General features: G+C 32.1%; 1 protein-coding gene across 1 annotated transcript in view; it reads right to left on the reverse strand.

Annotated features, from left to right (window-relative positions):
* LOC126893467 (angiotensin-converting enzyme-like) overlaps window positions 1-24,457 on the reverse strand; it is a 245,854-nt gene that overhangs the window by 24,779 nt on the left and 196,618 nt on the right. The window contains exons 24-28 of the mRNA XM_050663701.1: window positions 22,346-22,675; window positions 22,126-22,223; window positions 12,156-12,325; window positions 2,450-2,574; window positions 2,268-2,392 (exon numbers count right to left, since the gene is read on the reverse strand). Coding sequence (XP_050519658.1) covers window positions 2,268-2,392; window positions 2,450-2,574; window positions 12,156-12,325; window positions 22,126-22,223; window positions 22,346-22,675 — 848 coding nt within the window. The remainder of the gene's footprint in view (window positions 1-2,267; window positions 2,393-2,449; window positions 2,575-12,155; window positions 12,326-22,125; window positions 22,224-22,345; window positions 22,676-24,457) is intronic.

A 24,457-nucleotide genomic window follows, 5' to 3' on the forward strand; every position in this document is an offset into this window, starting at 1 on the left:
GCAGCATAATTAATGTTGAAGTCCCCGCATAAAATTTTTCTGCTTTTATGTGGCAGGTCATCTAACAAATTAAGCAGGTTCTGAAAAAATAGTTCCACGGAAGAGTCAGGTGATCTATAAATGCAAATAATATAAAGATTAAGGTTCTTACTGTAAACTAAGGAAAACTCAAAGAATGCTTCACTTAATAGAAAGTCATATTTTGTTACCAGAACACTTCAGTAAAGAGGAAGTTTTTCAAAATTACCGGATTCACCATAATATTTAAAAAAATCCCGAATTTGTAAAATATCATTTTTTTACTTAAATTAGGAAATCTTATTCTAGTACTTTTCTAATACATATGTTCACCAGAACGAAGCCCTCTTAACACTGAATTACATATTTTCCATCATTTTTGCCTCTTAGTAGCAGTAATTTTTATTAAATATCTTAAAAATTTCTCAAACGCTCAAATATGTCAATTTTACTTGGTAAGCCATGACTCATTAGGTTGTCATGGAATTTGTTTGACATTTATAGATAAATAAGAAAATTGGCCAGTTCATAATGCCACTTTTAAACAAAGAAGACAGAACATTAATTAAATATTACCGTTAAAAATATAATTATGGTGCAAGAAAAATTGTAAATGCATTTTCTGAGAAAAAATGGCATATTGGAACGATAGGAAAGTTCTTAAGACATCTAAGGGAAACCCATGGGTCTATTGAACATAAAAGTGGAAGAGGTAGGAAGCAAAGCTCAAGAATTGAAGAAAATATTGCTAGAGTAAGGGTTGCTTTAGGAAATTTGCAACCTGGCCGATCTGTTGGAACAAGAAAAATCGCAAAAAAACTAGGATTTCCCGCACATTAGTTGAAAGAATCATTAAAGAAGATTGCCGTATTAAAGTATTCAAAAAAGTTTACTGTCAAAGACGTACTGCCAATGTAACAGAAAAACGACTGGAAAGATGTAATTTGCTACTAAGAAGATTCCGTTCTCGTGCAGACATTAGAAAAATATGGTTTTCAGATGAAAAAAATGTTTTATTTATGGCCTCCAAAAAATACCCAAAATAACGTACAATTTAATAGAAATTCCTCTAGAGAATCTTTTAAAAAAGTCATTTCTCAAAAAGTGTAATGGTCTCTATTGCAGTATCCATGTTGGGAAAGTATCGTCTGATTTTTGTTGATGCTGGGGTAAAGCTTAATTCCGAAACATATCAAGAACAAATCTTGCAGCACCTATTACCTGAATTTTAAGAAGTATGTTATGATTACACTTTCCAGCAGGATAGTGTTCCTTGCAGAGGTGTGGCCACAACAGCCCAGAATTAGATCCGATTGACTATTCAATTTGGGGAATTTTCGAACAAAATTTGTATGACGGACAACAATTTGAAACCGTCGAACAGCTCAAAGAAAAAATGCAGTTTGTTTGGAACAACTTTGAACAGGGTGTAATAAATGGGGCTATCAATTTATGGAGCAGACAACTTCAAGAAGTGGTAAACAATAATGGTGGCCACATTCGTAATATTTTAGACTAAGTTTTAAAATTATTAAACTGCTTTCATAAATGTGTTATTTGTTAAAATATTATATTTTCCTAATTTAATAAAACAATGATATTTTGCGAATCCGGTAACTCTGAAAAATTTCCGTTTTACTGATGTGTTCTGGACAGATAACCTACCAAAAGAGCTTGTCAGTTCAATTTTACCTAAGACAGTTTTTATTTGCCACGAGCTCAAATGCACGGTTACATAAATTGTTTTGTAAGTCCGACCCTATCGGTTATTTTTGCCTCCAAATTTGCAGTCATATTGGGGACATATTAGGCTATTAGCCCTGCAAAAAGAAATTAAATCGCTCGAAAAACAAAAAAGTTATTTTCAATTAAAAAATTTACTCCTTTATTTCGGCCCAGAGTGTAGAGTTACAGAAGTATGCTTAGAATAGGATGGACTCGATGGACAAAGAAAAAAAAACGAACAAGGAAGTGTTGCGAGAAATGGGCAAAGAATATGAAAAATTAACACAATAAAAATATTAATGTTACAATATCTGGGACACGTAATGAGGGGACAGCGATATGAAATAAGAGAAGGAAGTATTATAGAAAGAAGGAGAATGTCACGGTATAAGATTTTAAGGGACTGATTTGAATGCAGTTCTATAGAACTCGTCAGATCAGCGCTAGATCGATTAAAGATAGTAATGATGATATCTAACCTCCGATTAGCAGGCATCACTTAAAGAAGAAAAAGAAAAACTAACCTTGTATAAGTTGTTGAGAATCTGTTCATTGTTATCAGTTTTGGATGTTATTAGTCCAATTTTCCGCAAATGTTTGGTGGAACTGAATGATAAAGAAATCAGGTCTCCAACAGCTTCGTGAAATGCTACAAAATAAAAATTAGAAACTGTCCAAACACATTTGGCGTTTTGCATTAAAATACCATTATTAGCTCCAGTCCGGTATGGAGTAGGCTGATCGCGGTACTGTAAAAAGTACTCTATGTGTCCCATTTCGTGGTGAGCTGTGTTCATATCCTCATAATTAACGTCAGTACACATTTTAATCCTAAAAATATCAAAATTTAGAGTTAGAATAAATAATTGGTACAATAACTATTCTAGAAAATAAGGACTAAAATACGAACTGCAAAAAAACAGCAAATTAATGTTTGGAAATTGAAAAGAGAAAACGTGGTGCATCTAATACACAGGGTGTTTTATTGGGAAAGTAACATACGTTAACTGTAGAAAGAGGACACTTACGCGGTCTCAAAAATACCATACTTAATCGGTCTTACTTACTTAAGAACAAAGATACTGGGTGTTTTATCTATTTTGCCATTTTTTACTTGGTTCATAACTTTTAAGTCACACTGTATATTTATTTTATATTTGGCACGCAAATATTATTTAAGGTGTACAATAAAGCCTCGGAGGTGTAGCCAGAGAAGGTTCCCATTGTTTTCATTCTGGTGGGATGTAGAATAGCAATATGTTGTTTTATATGCCATTAGAGTGAAAACTTAGTCTTTTTGCTAGCAGTTGCCGCTAGGGCATCTATGCCATTTCGTTCGTTGCAATCCGGGACTGCACGCTGGGGGTTTGTTTTGGTTGAATCAGAGAGAGCAGCATATGTGCCTCCTGATGAGAGACTAATAAGTTTCGAAACCGGTAGAGGTGCTTGCTGCACTCTCTGATTGGACTAGAATATGGTTCGGCTGTATTTTCGTTTTGCAACGAAATTGAAAATGGTTATTCATTTTAGTTTATTTAAAATTGTAAAAAATCCAGGTCCTGACTAAAAAATATTGGAAAATTTTTCCGACCCAAAAAAACACCCTGTACATTAATTTTTTTTAAATAGATTTTGTATTTGAAAATAGGATGAAAAATTAAATTTAGTGGTATACTTTGAATTTTCGGCAAAATGATTTTTCTGGTCAAATTTTGAATTTGAATTCTGAAATTATGTGATTTGAGAAAGCTCTAAGTAGAAAAAAAAATTGAAATACGACTTATAACTTGTTAAACACACTGTATATTTATTTTATATTTGATACTGAATATTATTTAAGGTGACCAATCAATTAATTTATTTACAATTATAAAAAATCCAGTGCCGGATTAAAAAATATTGGAAAAAGGTTCCGACCCAAAAAAACGCCCTGTACATTATTTTTTTTAAATGAATTTTTCATTTAAAAGGGAAATGCAAAACAAATTTAGTGGTATATTTTGAATTTTCGGGAAAATGATTTTTATGGTAAAATTTTGAATTTGAATTCTGAAATTATGTGAATTGCGAGAGCTTGAAGTAAAAAATTAAAATGTGACTTAACTTTAATTAATACCATTATTTAATCTAAATTGGTAAAATGTTAAAAACATTTCAGTGTTTTTTATTATGGCGACAAATATTTCATAACAAATATTCACCTTTAATTATTGAATAAATTATAGATTCCACAAAAAAACATAGGTAACTTTAATCAACGAACTATCTGAAAAATTAAAAAAAAACAGAAAAACTTTTCCAAAAAATAGCTTATATCAAAACTATAGTAATTGTTCAAAATGGCCACCACCTTGTGAAATACAAAGTATTTCCCTTTTTGTTATTAATTTTTCTGAGTGACTTCCTAATCTCGTCAGGGTTATTCTTCATTTCTTGGAAGGAGTCTCGAATCCGGTCAAGAAGTTCATCCCTACTATGTATTTTCTCTTTATAAACTTTAGATTTTAGATATCCAAACGTTATTTTTCAGCAATTTTTTTTCTGTTTTTTTAATTTTTAAGATAATTTGTTGATTTCAGTTATGTATTTTTTTGGAGAATTTTTATTTTTTATTGATTAGTTAAAGGTCAATATTTGTTATGAATTATTTGTCGCCATAATAAAAAAATACTAAATGTTAACAGTTTACCAATTTAGATTAAATAATGGTATTAATTAAAATTAGGTCACATTTTAATTTTTTTTACTTCGAGCTCTCGCAATTCACATAATTTCAGAATTCAAATTCCAAATTTTACCCCAAAAAATCATTTTGCCGAAAACTCAAAGTATACCACCAAATTTAGTTTTTTATCTTATTTTCAAATGCAAAATCCATTTTAAAAAATTTAATACACATAGTGTTTTTTTTGGGTCAGAACATTTTTCCAATATTTTTAATCCGGCCCTGGATTTTTTATAACTGTAAATAAATTAAATGATTGGATACCTTAAAAAATATCTGGTGTTAAATATAAAATAAATATACAGTGTGGTTGACAAGTTGTAAGTCGTATTTCAATTTTTTTCTACTTCGAGCTTTCGCAATTCACATAATTTCAGAATTCAAATTCAAAATTTGACCAGAAAAATCATTTTGCCGAAAATTCAAAGTATACCACTAAATTTTGTTTTCATTCTCTTTTTAAATGCAAAATCTATTTTAAAAAAAAATAATGTACATGGTGTTGTTTATGGATCGGAATATTTTTCCAATATTTTTTAATCCGGACCTGGACTTTTTACAATTTTAAATAAATTAATTGATTGTACACCTTAAATAATATTTGCGTGCCAAGTACAAAATAAATATAGGGTGCGCCAAACCTCTGCTTTTGTTTGATTAGGGCTAAACTATGGGATTTACAAAAAAAATGTTTATAACAAAACTAATGTATATTAAAACCGTTTATAATTTAAAATTATTTTCGATTATACAGGGTGAGTCAGAACGACGGTATGAACCAAAGTTTTATTTTTTTTTAAAGGAACACCCTATATATTAAATGATTTTTGAATATATTTTTTTAAAATATGAAAAATTTGTATAAGGTCTTATAGGCCTAAAGTTATTAATTTTCGAAATATTTACATTTTTATTGAGAAAAATGGTAATATTTATAGGGCTGTGAATTATGTTTCCAAGGTAATAAAAATTTAAGTGGTAGGTCAAAGTTTTTATAGTATAGTGCCATTTTTAAATAATTTAATATCTTTTACTTATAGCCATAAAATATACAGTGTGATCACTATTTGCAAATTCAAAATTTTCTCATTTTTTTTAAATGGAACACCCTATATACTAATATTGCATTTTGTAGTAAATATTACAACCTTTCTTTTGGTATAAGGTTGTATGTACATAGCATGTTTGGTTTTGTAAATATTTAAAAAAGAACTATATATTTTACGTTTCACGGATATTTTATATCCGCGAAAATTTTAGTTAAATTTTTTTGCAAAAAAAATTATAATCTGATTAAGCATACACTAAAATAACAAAGATGAAAATAAAAACGTTATTAAAGATTAAAATAAAACGTATGCAAGTGCAACTTAATTGAATTTAATAACTTTAAAGTTATGTTACAAACAATTTTTTACCATACTAATAAGTAATTAATATGGATAAATTAATTATTAAATTAAATAACCAATTTTAAAATCTACCCTAGAAATTTTTCTACCCTAGTAACTTTATTGTACCCAATTTTGTTAGTTAAATTGTATTTACGAGTAAGATCAGTTAATAACTTTTTAATTTACCTACATCTTGAGAACATATAAAGTATGCTTTGAAACAAATTAACGTTATAGAAGTATATTATGAAGTAAATAGTATTCTTTTTCTCATGATCATCTTTCAGTGCGTCACAGTTTTTTGATTTCTCTCTAACGCATTAAATTGTATGTGACAGAAAAAAAGGCACGTCTGTGAATACTTTGGTAATTATTCTAGTTCGGTGATTACTCGGGTGATTATTCTAGTTGTCGATAGATGGCGCCATAATCAAAAAAGAATTATTTATTAAATAAAATAATAATATTATCAATATAATCTGTACAATTTATAAGACTATACAAATGAAAGAAAATACCAGTTTATAAATGCAATAGACACAATTGATTTGGTTTTATTCCAAATTGAAAATAAAATTTGACAACTGTCAGATTTAACTAAAATGTCACGTTAGAATAAATGTCATAAATGTGTATTATCACGGACTTACCTTTTTTTCTATAATTTGTGACGCACTGAAAAATGTTCATGAAAAGGAGAATATCTATGTAGTCGTGTCACAAACAAAAGCTGGTAATAATTTTTAATGGTTTCGCCCAAAACAAATGTCATATCCATCAATTGTTCGGTTGAAAAATTAAAATTTAAATTATAAAAAATTGTTACAAAAATTTCAACTACAAAAGTATTACCGGCTTTTGTGAGACCAGTTAATACTATTTATATTAATAAATAATTTGGCTAATACATTTAACATTTATTTGTTTCAAAGCATACTTTATAATTATGTTCTCAAGATGTAAGTAAATTAAAGGTAAATTAAAAGTTTAACTGATCTTACTCGTAAATACAATATAACTAACAATTAATTTGGTACAGGAAAGTTGCTGTGGTAGAAAAATTACTACGGTAGATATCAAATTTGGTTGTTTATTTAATTTAGTAACTAATTTATGCATTCATTAGTATGGTAAAATATTTGTCGTAAAATAATTTTAAGTTATTAAATTCAATTGAATTGTACTAATATACGATTTATTTTAATCTTTATTACGTTTTTATTTTCATATTTGATATTTTGCTGTATGTTTCTAAACCCATATTATATCCGTATTATATAAAAATCCGCAAAAATGTAAAATTTATAGTTTTTTTAAATATCTACAAAACGAAACATGCTAGGTACATACAACCTTATACCAAAAGAAAGGTTGTAATATTTACTACAAAAAGAAACACTAATATACAGGGTGTTCCATTTTAAAAAAATGAGAAAATTTTGTATTTGCAAATAGTGATCACACTGTATATTTTATGGCTATATGTCAAATATGTTAATTTATTTAAAAATAATAGTATACTGTAAAAACTTTGACATGTCATTTAAATTTTTATTACCTTGAAAGCCTAATTCACAGCCCTTTGAATATTACCATTTTTCTTAATAAAAGTGTAAATATTTCGAAAATTGTTAACTTTAGGCCTATAATACCTTTTATAAATTCTTAATATTTTTAAAGAATATATTCAAAAATGATTTAATATATAGGGTGTTCCATTTAAAAAAACAAAACTTTGGTTCGTACCGTCGTTCGGACTCACCCTGTATAATCGAAAATAATTTTAAATTATAGACGGCTTCGATATACATTAATTGTGTTAAAAACATTTTTTTGTATATCCCATAATTTAGCCGTAATCAAAGAAAACCAGAGGTTTGGAGCACCCTGTATACAGTGTGGTTAAAAAGTTATGAACCAAATAAGAAAATGGCAAAATAGATAAAACACCCAGTATCTTTGTTATTAATGAAGTAAGACCCATTAAGTATGGTATTTTTGAGACCGCCTATGTGTACTGTTTATACAGTTAACCTATGTTACTTTCCCAATGAAACACCCTGTATTATTTAATTATACAAGAATATATTGATTTATAGCATGTATCAATACCTTCATTCGATGTATCATGTTATGATACAATATATCGATGTATAATTTTTTTTTGCCATCCCTGTTGGGACGTGATTTGGAAATTCCCCGCATGTAAAATTCCTTACATGTTGGCTAAATTACTTTCGACTCGGCAAAATTGGTTTAGACTAGGCCGTACCAGTTTATCCTGAAGTGTGAGTCTTTATTATATCGGGATAAACTAGTTTGGAATAGGCCAAATTAGTTTGACCTGAAGTGTATGTATTTATATCAGGATAAATTAGTTTGGCCTAGGACAAACTAGTTTGGCCTAGGCCAAACTAGTTTGTCCTGAAATCGGGTTTGGCCGGTAACATATACATATAAAAAAATATAAGAAGTAACGTCAGTACAAAAACATACAAATAATATCGTTGATAGATACGGTAAACTAGATTAATATCACTGATTTGGACAAAATAAACAGATGATTAGAAAGAGGAACTCTTTAATGATGAAAGGCCCAATCTTGAAATTAAAAAATTAGTGGCAGAACCTAACATAACTATGGACGAAATTGACAATCAATTTTTAAGAGTATAGACCGGTGCTCATGTATGGGTATGAGTTCACTTACTCTTCTTGTTCTTCATGTGCCGTGCTCGATTATCGAACGTTGGCTATCAAATTGGCTATAGCAATTTTGTTAACGGCAGCTCGGAAAAGGGATGCAGAGGATCTGTTATACCATTCTCTCAGGTTCTTAAGCCATGACGTTCTTCTTCGACCTGGCCCTCTTCTTCCGTCTACCTTGCCTTGTATTATTAAACGGAGTATATTATATCTCTCTGGGTGTCGCATAACATGGCCAAAATATTCAAGTTTTCGATTTTTAACTGTTGTGACGACTTCTGTGACTTTTCCCATCCGGTGCAAAACAACTTCGTTACGAACTCTATCCACCCAACTTATTCGTAGGATTCTTCGGTATACCCAAATTTCAAAGGCTTACAATTTCTTGAGAAGAGTATCTGTTAAAGTCTAACCTTCGACACCGTACAAAAGAGTAGAGAACACATAACATCTCACTAATCTAATTTTAAGATTCAAAGTAATGTTGTTTCCACATAAAAGTTTCTTTATCTTAAAGAATGCAGCTCTGGGCTTCTCTATACATATTCTAATTTCTTTGCTCATGTCCCAGTTCTCATTTAGATTACAATTAAGGTAGGTGATACTGTTAGTTCTCTCTAATTGTTCACCATAAGCTGTTACTACTTCCGGTTGTATTGGCGTCTTACTGACAACCATCACCTTGGTGTTTGCGGTGTTTAGCTTGAGTCCATATTCATCACACGTTGTGGTAATCCTATTAATCAGATGTTGAAGTTCTTCATAATTGCTCGCAATTAACACCGTGTCATCCGCATATCTCAAATTATTAATATTGACGCCATTCATTTTGATACCACATTGAGCATTATCCACTGCTTTATTGAAAACAAACTCAGAATAGATGTTAAATATTAGTGGGGACAAAATGCAGCCCTGCCTTATTCCTCTTCGTATTTGAAGTTCTTCAGACGTGTCCCAGCCAATCCTGATGTTTGCACGTTGATGCCAGTAAAGATTTTTGATACTTACTCTGAGTAAAGCAATTAAAAAAAAACTTAGATGTTTTGAGAGAAAAATCCTCAGAAGAATTTTTGGACCTTATCACTACCCTAATAACAACCAATACCGAATGAGAATTAATGCTGAGGTCAAGCAGATGTATAGGGCGAGCGACTTAGTCCAAGAAATTAAATTTCAACGTCTAAGATGGGCTTGGCCATGTTCATAGATTTCTTGTAACATTTTTTTTTTATAATAAGATTAGTAAATAATTAGTATACCTTTTAGATTAATTAGAAATCCCTTTACAACCAACAATGTTACGCCTATGGCCGTATCTGCAAATAACTGGGTTTATTATTATAAACGGTACCATTTTTTTATGGCAGCTTTGCCGAAACACAATGTTTTGGAAATAGATCGAAAGTCTCTTATTTTATATAGCTCCTGTTATTGTAATCTGTTTAGTATAAAAGGTACCGTTAAAAAACCTCCCAACCAGTTTACTATTAACATCCCATTAACTATTAACATCTATTCAAAACAGGCATGTTTATTGCAATATTTTATAACTATTTTCCGTTTACTTTCGATTTCAAAGGAAACCTTTTTACTCAATAACTTACGGTCTTCTGCTTTTTGGATATTTTTTTAAGTTCCGTTATATTGTTTAGATTGCCGAGAAACAACCTGGTTTCAGCGAAAGCAAAGTTATAATTTTTTTGAGAGGATATTCCTCCACTTTTTTAAAGAAAAAGCAGCTAAAAGATTGCGGATAGGAAAGGACTTGGTGGCCGAGTATCTTGGAGTGCAGACGTGTATCTCTTGTATCTAATATCTTATCTACAATATATCTTGTGAGTGAGAATTCACTCTATCTTTCTGTATTTAGATCTATCATCCGGTTAGGTTCAATCGATATAAGTAACTTCAGTGCTTGATTACTAGTTAAAGTAAAGTTAGATTCAGTGCAATTTAAGAAGCAACATCATCAGAGTTACTGTGTCTTAATTAAACATACATCCAATTATCTCCAAAAGTAGAGCTAATCTACGTGCTATCTACCTCAAACCTTTCTTCATCTGTGGTTAAGGTTAACCACCGATGTAATCTAGTTCACTAAAGGACAGCGATTTCATTAATAGAACTTTTTAATCATTAGATAAGAACTTTTCATTGTCAAACATTAATTACAAACATTCACTATTTAATTTAAAGCTGTGCGAATGGCTTCTTTTATAAAACCGAGTGCGGGTGGTTTGTGAATTTTAAATTATAAACTTTTGTTAACTTTGTATGCTTTGCATTTAGTTTTATTATATATTTGTTCTTTATATTTTCTATCCATCGTTAAATTTATAATATTAGTTATCTCGAGTTAAGCCCTAAAATAGCAAAGAAAATATCTTTTATGATAGATGCTTGATTGATTTTTTTTTTTTTATTAATGACCAGACTCTCTTTAGTGTGCTTTTAATTGTACATGATTTTACCATATGATATATGTATTTCTTTTATCATATTTATTGTTTATTTCTACATGTATCCAACCACACAATAATTGTTGGTGCAGTTTTAATTTGTGTTATATATTTCCTGTTTATATCTTGTTTTTTGGGATTCACCCTTCTGGTAAACCATTTGCTCAATATATTGTTTTTTTGTTTATTTCATGATTTTTATTTATCTACTCCTAATAAGTTTCCTGATAAGAGATCACCTCTAAATATTTGCTAAGTAACATAACCAATCACTATATTATCTTCGACCAGAAGAAAGATCACCTTGAATAAGTTTTGTAGGTAAGTAGGTGGACGACTGTCACAGAATATATTTATTATCTCTTTATGTAGTGTGTTGACAGCATTTATTTTTTTTTAGTAATTAACGGTTCATATCTTTTCTTGTATTTGGTCTCAGAACCTAATTATCTTTCCTTACCTGTTTCCGTTTCTAAGGTTTCTTAATTTTCCCCTTGTAACCCCAAAAAGGTAAGTAGCGCCCTGTATCTCTTTTCCTTTCTATGGTAATTTTACCTATCTATTTTTTTATCTGTTTTTCTCTCTTCTATAATCTACCTTCTCTTGTCTTATCTTTACCTATTTCTTCTATTGGCCCCATTCCACGTTCCAAAAGCTAGTTTCGAACATACGACTCGCTTTCCACCAACGATCTGGCTGCCGTTCGCAGTGTCTCCATTGGTGACCTTTCTAGCACCATCCAAAGAAGATTTCCGAAGCTACATTCTTAATAACCGCCTTGCCAAGTTAGCCTGGTAGGAAGCCCGCCCCCACAGGAAGATGACCTTTAGGATGCCCACGAGTGCGATGAAGAGACAATGTATGGTCAGATTTAAGAACAATGGAGCTACCCACTGACCAAACTATCATGGACGACTTGTTCAAGATGGAAGCGAGTTGTTCAGTCAGCCAAGACCCATCTCGGGTTGAAGGTCGTACCAGAAGAAGAAGAAGTATGCATACATTTTCACGAATGATGAACCTTTGAATAAAATGTAATTTAAAGATTTAAGACATACACAATTTACGTTGCTATCAATAGAAAAAATGAGTTGACACGTAAAAAAATACAGCAAAATTATTCACCTGAAGTCCTTTCCATCGAAGATGTCCCAGGCTGAGGCATGACAAATGATTTCCCTATCCTTTGGCTTCTCTATGATTGATCTCTGCCAGAACAGATCGGGCATAGCTGTTAAATTGATAGACTTGAAAAAACTTTCGGCCGTTTCAAATATCTTCTTTGCTGTGAAGTTCTAAAAACAAATCAAATTTGTTGTTTAGACTTTAAACAAATTGTTCAATTGTATACTAAAACAAACAAATTCTCAAGGCATAAATAATAAAGAATATAATATGGAATAGAATTTATTTCAAATTTCTATTTTTTCTCCTTTCTATTTCACTAAAAAGTATGTGATGATGAAATTTATTATTCCACTTTTTCAATAAAAACTTTTATAAGTAGAGGCAGCTTGTTAAGATTAAATATGTTTCAGATTATTGGTATACCCGGCAGTTCTGATGACTCTACAAAAAAAAATATATGTCAACTAATGGCGGTAGCCCTTGAAACAAATTAAATTTTTGACTGTCTCTCCCTACTTTAGTTTGCTCACATTGGAGTATTAGAAGGTGGAATTGTGTTGTATTTTTACCTAAATAAGTGGACAGATGTAGAGTTCACAGTGCCGGAGCTAGGGTATGTATAAGGTGCCCGCCTGCAAAACTAGCACAGGCGCCCCCCCCCACACACACACACACACACACACACACACACACACACACACACATTGTTATGGGCGCCCATATAAAAATTTTTAGGGTGGGGCCAGACATGAAGATGTTGCACATTACATTGTGTATACTTTGGATGACAATATATGGTTTATAGCACCCGAAAAGCTAGGGAGTGGACGGCCTCCCTGACAGCGTGCCTGCATGGGCGCCCATGTAGATACTCGTACAACCCCAGCCTTGGGAACATTATGTGTGTTTTAATGAAACAGTGAGACCCACATTTCCGAAGATCGAACCGGTCACTGACCTACCTATCTGACCGCCCAAAACCTGGAGTGGTATATATCTGACCCCCAAGTTATAACACCACCCCACCCCATCGCAGTGCATAACGAATGAGGAGGCTTTGTACTGAACGTTTCCTTGGATGCCTCTGTATAACTTTATGTGGTTAAACCACCTGATTTTAGGGGTAGCTAGAAGAGCTTTCCTCTATTTAATGACTTGATTTTGGACTTGTGTCCTAAAAATGTGTGTTCCAGGCAGCGAGGCATCGACTTAGTCGGTATTCCCCTATCCGCAAATGTCCCCGGTAAATAAAGTTCGCTTACAGTTTTATTGGATCCATGATCTGACAGAATAACTTCATTTTAATTTTTTTAAGAAATTGGCTAAGAGAACTAAGATTGTTCTCAGTTCGAATTCGTTAGGCAAAGTGACCAGTCGTATTCGAGTTTTGTGCGTTTATTATTGCGGAAGTGATTTAAAAAAAGAGACAATATAAATTTAGTTTTGATAGGATTTAGTTTAACACAATTATTAATTAGTAAGTAGTAATGTCCGAAAAAAGGGCGGCCGATAAGCCGCCCGATCAAAAAAACAGTGAAACTGATAACACGGAGAACAGGTATGTACAAATCGATTTTAATAATAAATATAGACCAGGCGATAAAGGGCCCTTTTTTGTTTTCGTGCAGCATAAAAATTTGAACCTAGGAAGGTTATTCCCCATTAAGATTGGCCATTTTCTTCTTGTTGATGAGAAATTGAAGAATAATGTAATTGACATTAAACCCGTTGGAATTAATAGAGTTAAAGTTATTTTCAATTCATTAGAAATAGCAAATTCATTAGTTAATCACGATGTTATTCTTAAAAATGATTTAATAGCATTTATTCCTAAATTCTACACTCATAAAAAAGGGGTGGTCAAAATGGTAGATACTTTCTTTTCCGAAGAATATTTATTAACTGCAATCAAATCAAACAGAGAGGTAGTGGGTGTTCAGCGTATGAAAAGGCGGATTATCGACTCTGATGGAAATGCGTGCTTAATTGATAGACAAATGATCATTATTGAATTTTTAGGGAATGAAATTCCTCAATGTGTACAAATAAATTTATGTAACTTCCGCGTTGAACCTTATGTACAACCCGTTGTACAGTGTTTCAAATGTTTGCATTACGGCCACACAGCCAAGCAATGCAAATCAAAAAATCAGAGATGCCGAAGGTGTGCAGATACCAGTCATACAGAAGAAGAATGTAAGGAAGAAAACATGTGCATTTATTGTAATAATACCAGCCATCCTTCAGTATCACGTGTCTGTCCTGTATACACAAAACAAAAAGGGATAAAACAAATTATGGCCTTAGAAAATATATCTTTTAAAGAAGCAGAACACATATATAACAACCCATCATATGCAAAAGTAACGACTAATAATAGATTTTCAATATTAAGTAATGATAATAATTTTCCGTCCCTACCAAACACTTCAGGTAATAGCTCATCTACTTTCACTATTAAAAAACCAAAATCAATGCCTAAACCAAACATTACAAAATCCATTAAGCGATCACATCCAACCTCTCCTACAGCTGATAATATGCCACCTAAAAAATCAAATAAACCTAGTCAAAAATCTAAACCCATTATTCCTAACCCCTACAGAGAAGAGTTTATAGATTATAAAGAAAAAACTATAATGCTAATTACATCTTTTATAAATAAGTTTCAAAAAAATTCTCAATTTTCACTTAATACTCTTACGGAATCCAACATCAGGGATTTTGTTGAGAATGCCTTCGTTTCAAACGATCCGACTGATATTATGGATACATTTAGTGAATCTGATTCAAGTGAAAAACAATTTTTTTAATAAGTACTTTTAATGGCTAACAAACAAATATTTAGAAGTCAATTAGTTATTTTACAGTGGAACAGTAGATCAATAACAACTAACAAAGGTAGTTTATTAAATTACCTTAATACAAACCACGTTGACGTAATCATTGTTTCCGAAACTTGGCTAAAGTCTAATAGTAATTTTTATATAAAAGGTTACAATTTCTATAAAAAATGTCGAGATAATGGTTATGGAGGCGTTGGTATTTTTATTTTACAAACCATAAACTATCAAGAATGTGTAATAGTCCCAAATTTTGAAAACGGCATTGAAGTATGTGCAGTATTTATTCCGGATATGAATATTTCTTTTGTCTCAATATACAAACCCTCTGATATAGTTGTGACAAAGAAGGATTGGTTAAATTTATTTCAACAGTTTAATATTTCTCGTACAATTTTTTGTGGTGATTTTAATGTACACCATTACAGGTGGGGTCCTATCCCGGAAGATCGTGGTGGAAAGGTTTTAATAGAAGTTATAGATATTTTGGAACTAGTTACTTTAAATGATGGATCACCCACTAGGGTAAATCCAAATGGCAACCACTCTGCAGTCGATTTAACCATTGTCTCTCCTTTCTTGGCGTATTTGATAAATTGGTCCGTACGAGAAGATACACTAGGTTCTGACCACTATCCTATACAATTTGAACTTCAGATTTCCCCTACATCTTTCGAAATAAATCCTGCATCCAAATGGAACGACTCTCGGGCTGATTGGTCTTTTTTCCAAGCACTTATTGAAAATGAAATAAATATTAACTTTCCTGTCAATGATCTAGATAACTGTCAACTGACAGAACATTTATTTGACGTTATATCTTCAGCAGCTTCTAAATCAATGCCTGTTAAAAAACCATTTCTTCCTTCTTCGCCAAGGCCCTACTGGTGGGACGAAGAGTGTTCAAAAATAGTAGAAGCTCGTTCCCAAGCCCTTAAGGTTTTTAAAAGACAAGGAAATTTTCCCAATTACCTGGTCTATCAAAATATTTCTGCAAAGGCTAAACGCATTTTCAAATTAAAACAAAGAAATAGCTGGGTGAATTTTATTAATGAACTTAATAGATCTACTCCACTTTCTAAAATTTGGAATTATATAAAATCAATCAGAAACAAATATCACCAACAAAAGAGACCTCCATTAAATAACGATTTAATTGAGGATGTTTTGAATCAGCTTGCCCCGCCCTCAGCCTCCAATGTCAACGTGGAAGATCTAAATAATTTTCATTTTCGGTCTACTTTTGATAGTACTTCTGAAGCTTTCACCTTTTCAGAGCTTTCTTTGGCACTAAAACAAACCAAGAACACGGCTCCTGGTTTGGACGGTTTTACCTATAAAATTTTACACAATCTTCCAGACTCAGCAAAACAAATAATTTTAAAAGTTTTCAACAACTGGTGGTTGAAACAAGATTATGCTGAGAGTCTTAAAAACATTGTCATATGTCTAATACAAAAGCCATATAAAGATCCAAAATTACCGTCATCATTTCGACCTATATCACTTATGTCGTGTCTTACTAAAACATTTGAACGAATGATTAAATTTCGACTAGAATATTTTATTGAAAGCAATTCTCTTCTACCCATTGCACAGTACGGATTTCGTAGAGGTCATAGTACTATTGATGCATTGACTCATTTGGTAACTGATGCACAAATATGTTTTTCTGAAAATAAATACATGTTATGTTTATTTGTCGACTTAAAAGGTGCGTATGATGTGGTTGATTTGAGTATCTTAAAACTAAAATTGTGTGGAATGGGTATCAGCAAATGGGTAGCAACTAATATAATAAACTTGTTTTTAAACAGGAAAATATATATTCGTGATCACAAAAATGTACTCCACGGACCAAGAACGGTATGTAACGGTTTACCGCAGGGATCTATATTGAGTCCACTTTTATTTAACGTATACACAGCTGAACTGCATGGTTTGATGGATGACACTATAAAAATTATCCAATACGCGGACGATATTTGTTTTTATACCATCCAAGATTCATATGAACAATGTATTAGAGACTTAAAGCATATTTTCTACTGCATGCGTGATTGGTTTAATAATATGGGTTTTAGTTTTTCACAGGACAAGACAGCGGTAATGTGTCTTACCAGACACAGACTAAAAACCTCTGATCTTTGTACCATAGGTGACATTACTATTCCCTTAGTGACAGAATATAAATATCTAGGTGTCCATATTGATAATAAGCTTTTATGGACGAGTCACATAAAACACGTAAAGCAGAAATGTGAAAAAGGGCTTAACCTTCTGCGCGTAGTTTCCAAATATAAATTTGGTGCAGATGTTAATATATCCCTTACATTTTATAAGTCCTACATTCGATCAATAATGGATTATGGATGTACACTTTACGCCTCAACTAGTAAGTCAAATTTATTAATTTTAGACAGAATACAGTATAAAGCAATAAAGATATGTCTAGGAACTATGGTCTCCTCACCAAATAGTGCAATTCTTGCTGAAGCACAAGAACCGCCCTTGTGTTTTCGTAGACAATATTTAGCGAACAAACAAATTATAAAATACAGGACGTTTAGTACATTTATGGTCAAGAAAATCGCAGATGTAGCAGTTCAGAGTTTTATAAACAAATATTGGAGAATTAAAAATTCTCCTCCACTTGCTGATGCCTTTATTTATACAGAAAAGCATAAAAAACTTATATATACCCTAAATAACTATCCATTATACGAAACAAACTTTGAAGCTTTAATACTTAAACCAACCATTATCATACCAAACTATCCGGATAATTCAAATCTCACAAAATTAATGTTCAAATCTGTACTTGGTAATCTAGGAGAAAATAAAACAGTCATATATACGGATGGATCAAAAAATAAAAATAAAACAGGCTGTGCATTTCTCGTTTCAGACACCAATCATGTTGAGGAATTTAAAGTTCCATATTATTTAACAGTTTTTAGTGCAGAAGCGATAGCCATAGGGAAAGCTCTAGATTGGTGCGAGGCTAATGTAACTTCATCTGTGATAATTGTAAGTGACTCTCTTTCAGTGTTGCAGGCAATTAATAGTTCCCCAATAAAACACTATAAAAATAATCTTATATTATCTATAAGAAATAGTATATTTAAACTGCAAGAGCGTGGTATAGGAGTTACACTAGTTTGGGTAAGGGGTCACTCAGGGATATCTGGAAATGAAGCTGTTGATCTTGCAGCCAAAAAAGCATTGAATTCAGAATTGAGTTTAAATATTTATAACTCATTAGATATTATTAATTTGTATAAGGAAGATGTTAGGGATAGATGGGAGGCTCATTACAGAACATCTTCATCCAATTCTGAAAGTCATTATTTTAAAATTCACCCAGCATTACCAAAAATTATTCCACATATTAACACTTGGAATTATAATAGGCGACATTCGTCTATAGTATCTCGTTTAAAATTGAATCATGGACGTTTCCCAGCCCATTTGTTTCGGATAGGTATCATTGACTCTCCGCATTGTACCCATTGTCCGGAAAATCCTGTAGCCGATATAAATCATATTTTCTTAGAGTGTCAAAAATATACTGCATATACAGATACGCTGTATCAAGAACTAAGAAAACTTACAAGTCTACCGATTAGTATCACTACTCTATTAGCACAACAAGACAAAGGAATTTACGATATTTTAATTAAATTTATCTTAGAAGCTAAAATAGATATATGAAAAAGTAATTATACCTAGAAGATACAATCAATTTTAAATTAAAAAATTCTGTGGCAAATAGACATGGTCTAATGCCATCCACTCTCTCATCACACACACACACACAACTAAGATTGTTTATGTCATTTATCTTTTTTGGCTTTTCTTCTTCGGTTCGTGCCCCAGATAATTTTTTTGAATCCATTTTTATTTAAATAAATAAAAATAATAACTTTAAAACGTCAAGATTATGTTTCTGCAGTAATGTGAAACTGTAATTTAATAATAGTACCTACTGAGTACTTAACAAATATACTTTTATATTAATTGAATGCAACACTAGATTTTTTAACTGCAGAGTACAACTGACAAACTATTCTGTATTAGTATAGGTATAATCACATGAAATAATACTAATCTAAATCTAAAAATCTCTAAACTAAACTTTATGTAAAATGTTTATTTTAAATATTATGTTTTTATGGGATTAATACTCGATACCTATTAATAAGTACATAATACTTAAATTACACAGGCGGCAAGAAAACAGTATCACAATCGTGTTTATTTTACTAGAAATCATTCATTTCTTCTCATAACTGCTGATACAAAACTTAACAAGTTGCAAGAAATTTGAAGAAAATAAACAAAGCATTCTCATTTAGAGCAAAGTTGTTTGGTTGAAATATAATATCTTTGACCAATAAATTATATTACTACATGGTAAGAATTCTATGCGGCATTGCATATTTTTGTATATTTTACATGTGTGATATGCAAAACTAACAAACACTGATTAGGGTATTATGACGAATTTAAACCACATTTAAAAAAATGAATTTTTCTATTTTAGTATTTTGCATAACACCAGCAGAAAAAAAGCTCATTCTGGCGCCCCCCAAACAGAGGCGCCCGCCTGCAGTGCATCCCTTGCAGGCCCGTTATAGCCGGCCCTGAGAGTTCATATCGTAGATTCTTTCATGTCTACCATTTATCAGTCTGATTGCCTTTCAAATTATAGAAGGCTCAGATTAGAAGATGTTACCAAGAATCTTGCTTTTTTATCATTGGATAAATATTCGATTTCACATATCATTCGATTTAAAAACTTGTTTTATACAAGTCAAGTTATGCCATGCAGATTATTCTGTCAATTGCACTGTTTTATTACGATAAAAGTGACAGCGCCTCAAATTCGTACGAGTAATTGCTTCACATTTATAAAATAGTATGTGTTTACTTTAAAATTTAATTAAAATAAAATTATTAAACGGAACAATAGTCATGGAGCGTCGGCATTTAACACGAGGCTGGACTTTCACAAGCTTATGTTGTACGTCATCTTGACGTGTCTCGGAGCGTGATTTCGCGATTTTAACGTGGATATGAACAATTTTGATAACGTGACCAAACTTTCAGGTAGAGATTACATGAAGCTGGTTTGCATGCCAGACGTACATTGAAGGTTCATATGTTAGTTCATGGAAATCGTAGAATCAGATTAAGGTGGGCATAACAACATGTCGTTTGTAACAACAACATGTGCAAGAAGAGTAAGAGTTTTGAGAGGAAGGCATGTACAGAATGTTGTCCTTCCATGTACCACTACTGTCGGTTCTGATTTGCGTTACATGCAGGATAATGCAAGGCCACATACTGCTACAACAGTAAGAGATTGGTTTCATAATGGGGATGTTACACTTTTATCGTGGATAGCACAATAGCCAGATTTTAATCCCATCGAGCATTTATGAGATATTGCTATGGGATATTATATGAGATATCAGGGACGGATTGCCCTTCATCTGAACAATGTTTATATTAGAAAAGGTCCTCAAAATCCAAAAATGGAACCTCTTCCTTCAAAACTAGATTAATAATTTAATTTTAAGCATGCCAAGGCAGTGTTAAGCTGTAATTAATGCTGCTGGAGTAAATACAGATTATTAAACACATTTGTTGTTAGATGTTTATGTTTTATGTTAACCCGCGAGTAGTCTCGCCGTTAGATATAATCTCACATTTTATCCTTTTCTCGATAACTTGATGAAAAATTTTGCAATTTTGAAAAAATTTCGTAAGTGCCTCGAGAAAGGGTGTAGTAATGCGTAGGATTTTTTTCTTCTTCTTCTTTTTGTGGAATTTATGGTTTTGGGGATAGCCAATTAGTTTTAATAATTGTTAGAAATATTTCTAACATAACATAAGTAAAAATACTATAAAATAAAAATTTGTTGTAAATTCGTATTTAAATTCGTATTTTGAGATAGAATCTAACACGCGACTATTCACGTTACAGAAGTGAGCGCGACTACTCCCGGGTTAAAAAGTTTCATTATACCTATGTATTAGTGCACTTGTTAGCTTTTGTTTGATTATTTCATCATAGAGGGCTGATATGAATGAATGACGAATCAGGCATTATAACGGTATGTAAAATTGATGTACATAATACAGGGTGTCCCAGACTAATTTAGCCACGCTATATCTCTTAAACGAATAGAGATATTCGAATAGGACAAAAAGTGATATATTCTACTTGTAATACACTTTAATATGGCGTACAAAAAAATCATCCCCTAAATACTCATCCCTTAGTTACAACCCCTAACTTTAGTTTTTTTAATAGCACCCTGTATATTTTTTATAGTTTTGAATGTGGTCTTTTATCGTCTATTGAACACATTTTTTGAAAATAAAATCGGTTCGTAAATAACCAAGAAACTATCAGTTTATTTTTGTTAATTATGTGTCCCAGACTAATTTATCCAGGCTATATTTCTAAAACGAATAGAGATTTTCGAATGGGACAAAAACTGATCTATACCATTTATAATACACTTTTATATGGCGTAGAAAAAATTCATCCCCTAAATATTCATCCCTAACTTACAGGGTGCTATTTAAAAAAAATAAAGTTAGGGGTTGTAACTAAGGGATGAATATTTAGGGGAAATTTTTTTTTCTACGCCATATTAAAGTGTATTACAAATGTAATAGATTAGTTTTTGTCCCATTCGAAAATCTCTATTCGTTTAAGATATATAGCCTGAAAAAATTAGTCTGGGACACATAATTAACAAAACTAAACTGATATTTTCTTGGTTATTTACGAACCGATTTTATTTTCAAAAAATGTGTTGAATAGACGATAGAAGACCGCATCCAAAACTATAAAAAATATACAGGGTGCTATCAAAAAAATTAAAGTTAGGGGTTGTAACTAAGGGATGAATATATAGGGGATGATTTTTTCTACGCCATATTAAAGTGTATTACAAGTAGAATAGACCACTTTTGTCCCATTCGAAAATCTTGATTCGTTTAAGAGATATAGCGTGGCTAAATTAGTCTGGGACACCCTGTATATGAGAAAAAACTTTTTGTTCTATTGACATTTTCAAAGTGTTTATTTTAAGTTGGTGTGCTACCTGTTTCAACATTTCTGCAGTTATATCATAATCAACAACATCTGGATATGGTAATGTGAAGCTTGCAATATTGATCCATGCTTGTGCCCACATATTTCCTAAAAATTAAAAAACAATCGATACAATCCCTAAAAAATTAATTATTATATACAGTAGTGCATCAGAACACTAGGTTTTTTCTATTGTTTTAAATTTTTTAATGATTATGAAGACATCTTACCTAATAAATGAGCAGGAATTGGTCCCTTCTCCGGGACAACATCTCCATATTTTTGTCTTAGCTTGAACCTCACATAGGCGTGAAGTTCTAAGTATAAAGGCTTCACTTGCTCCCATAAAGCTTGTACTTGGTCTTTGAAAGTATCGTCTTCGTAGTCTAAGAGCCACACTTCCGCATTATCAGTAAAGTTGTTTAATTTAGCTGCCTGGTTAGATAGGGTCACGTAGGGAATGTAATCTGCTTTGCACTTGCTAAGGGCCTTTCTCCATTCTACCCATACATGTTTCAGTTCCTTTTCATCTCTTGAATTTGCCAAAATAGCTGTCAATTCTAAAAAAATTATATTATAAGCTTTAAAAATAAATAAAACTTAGAAAAATATTTATACTTAATAGGGAGTTTAGTCAAGGGAAATCAGAAAATAGGATGTATAGAGTGAAAAAAATATTATAAAATGGCTGTTGTTGTTTCGTCAACACTATTTGCATAAATTAAATACAATATTTTTATTGCCAGTAGTTGCGTTTGAAAAATATATTTCCAGAACCAAAACAAGGATAAAACAGATTGGCAAAGACTCTGAAAGTAAAAAAGAAGAAGAGAAGTGATATCAGAAAAAATGTCCTATGCCCCAGATTCCGAATACCGATCATAAAAATCCTTATTTGGTCCCAAAATTTTACGTGGTAAACTATATTTTTTAAAAAATATTGGAGTAAATGATATACACCAGACTTATATCCTTACTCCAAATACAGGCAGGGAGTTGCATTACAGCTGATATGAATTCTCAAAAAGCTTTTTGTAACTTTGTATCCTTATTACAACTTATTGTACAAGGCAAAATTTGAAGAAATCGAAATGTTTGAAAAATGAAAAATATCCTGGCTAAAGAACTTGAGGGAATGCAGTAGTAGAGAACTATTTAGAGGGGCGATCAACACGGTCCGCGTAGGCATGATGATTCCCAACCTTTGATAGAACACGAAAATTGAAGAAAAAGAAAAGACTCATAAAACCTGAAAAAATATATAAATGGATTTAAAACAATCAGGAATCCTCTACTAATCACTAACTGCCATCTCCTACTTATTGCGAATATGGCTTACCAGTACCCCACGAAGGAGTAACCTGGCGACGAATTTCTTATTTAACTGAACATAACAGTGTTACACTTGTAGGGGTTCCAGATCTTTGGGGAATATATGGGCAATGAAAGAACCAAAGATCCAAAGGCGGTCGTAATAATGCCAAAAAGAATCGTTTGCATCCGGAATAAAACCTAACACAACACAACTCTTAATGAGAAAGTAGACCCCGTCAAACAGATGGTAAAATGTATACTGGACGGTCTTAAGCTGATAGGAATTTCTAATAGGACTAAAGTACTGTGGAAAACAAACACGACTCAATTCAGAGTAACAGGCTTCCTTACTAGATTTGCACCAGTCAAGGAACACCTGCATAAAATCTTCTTCTTCTTCTACGGCACTACAGCTCAAATTAAGCCTTGGCCTCCTTCATTTTTTGCCTCCACCCTTGCCTGTCTGTGGCTGCTCTTCTCCGGCCCATTGCAATCTTTGTATTCTAATTAAGTCTGACAGGGGCGTTTCCTTATAAAGTTGATTAAGCTCGTTTTTGTATCGACTTCTGAAGATTCCGTTTTGCCTCACAGGTCCTAGTATTCTCCTAAGTACTTTCCTTTCGAATGTGTCGAGTTTGTTTTTGGATGTTTCTTTCAGGGCCCAGGCTTCACTGCCATAGCATGTCATAGCATTGGTCGAATTAAGGTTTTATAAATTCTCATCTTTGTATTTCGGTGGACACTTTTAGACCGAAATATATGGGAGAGGGCAAAATAAGCTGTTTTTGCCTGCGTTATTCTCTTCCGTATTTCTCCATCTTCTGATCCGTCGGCATATATTTCTACTCCCAGTATGTAAACTTTTTAACCGTTTCAATATCATCTTCATGTATAATGTTTTCTGGGACTATATTTCTTCTCGTCTGAGTCATTATTTTTGTTTTTCTGTGTTAATTTCCAGACCTAGCTTTTTGTTTGTGTTTTTAACTCTGCATATGTTTCCTGTGCTCGTGTTGATGTTCTACTCA

This window comes from Diabrotica virgifera, chromosome 1 (genome assembly GCF_917563875.1).
Source record: "Diabrotica virgifera virgifera chromosome 1, PGI_DIABVI_V3a".
Classification (NCBI taxonomy): Eukaryota; Metazoa; Arthropoda; class Insecta; order Coleoptera; family Chrysomelidae; genus Diabrotica; species Diabrotica virgifera.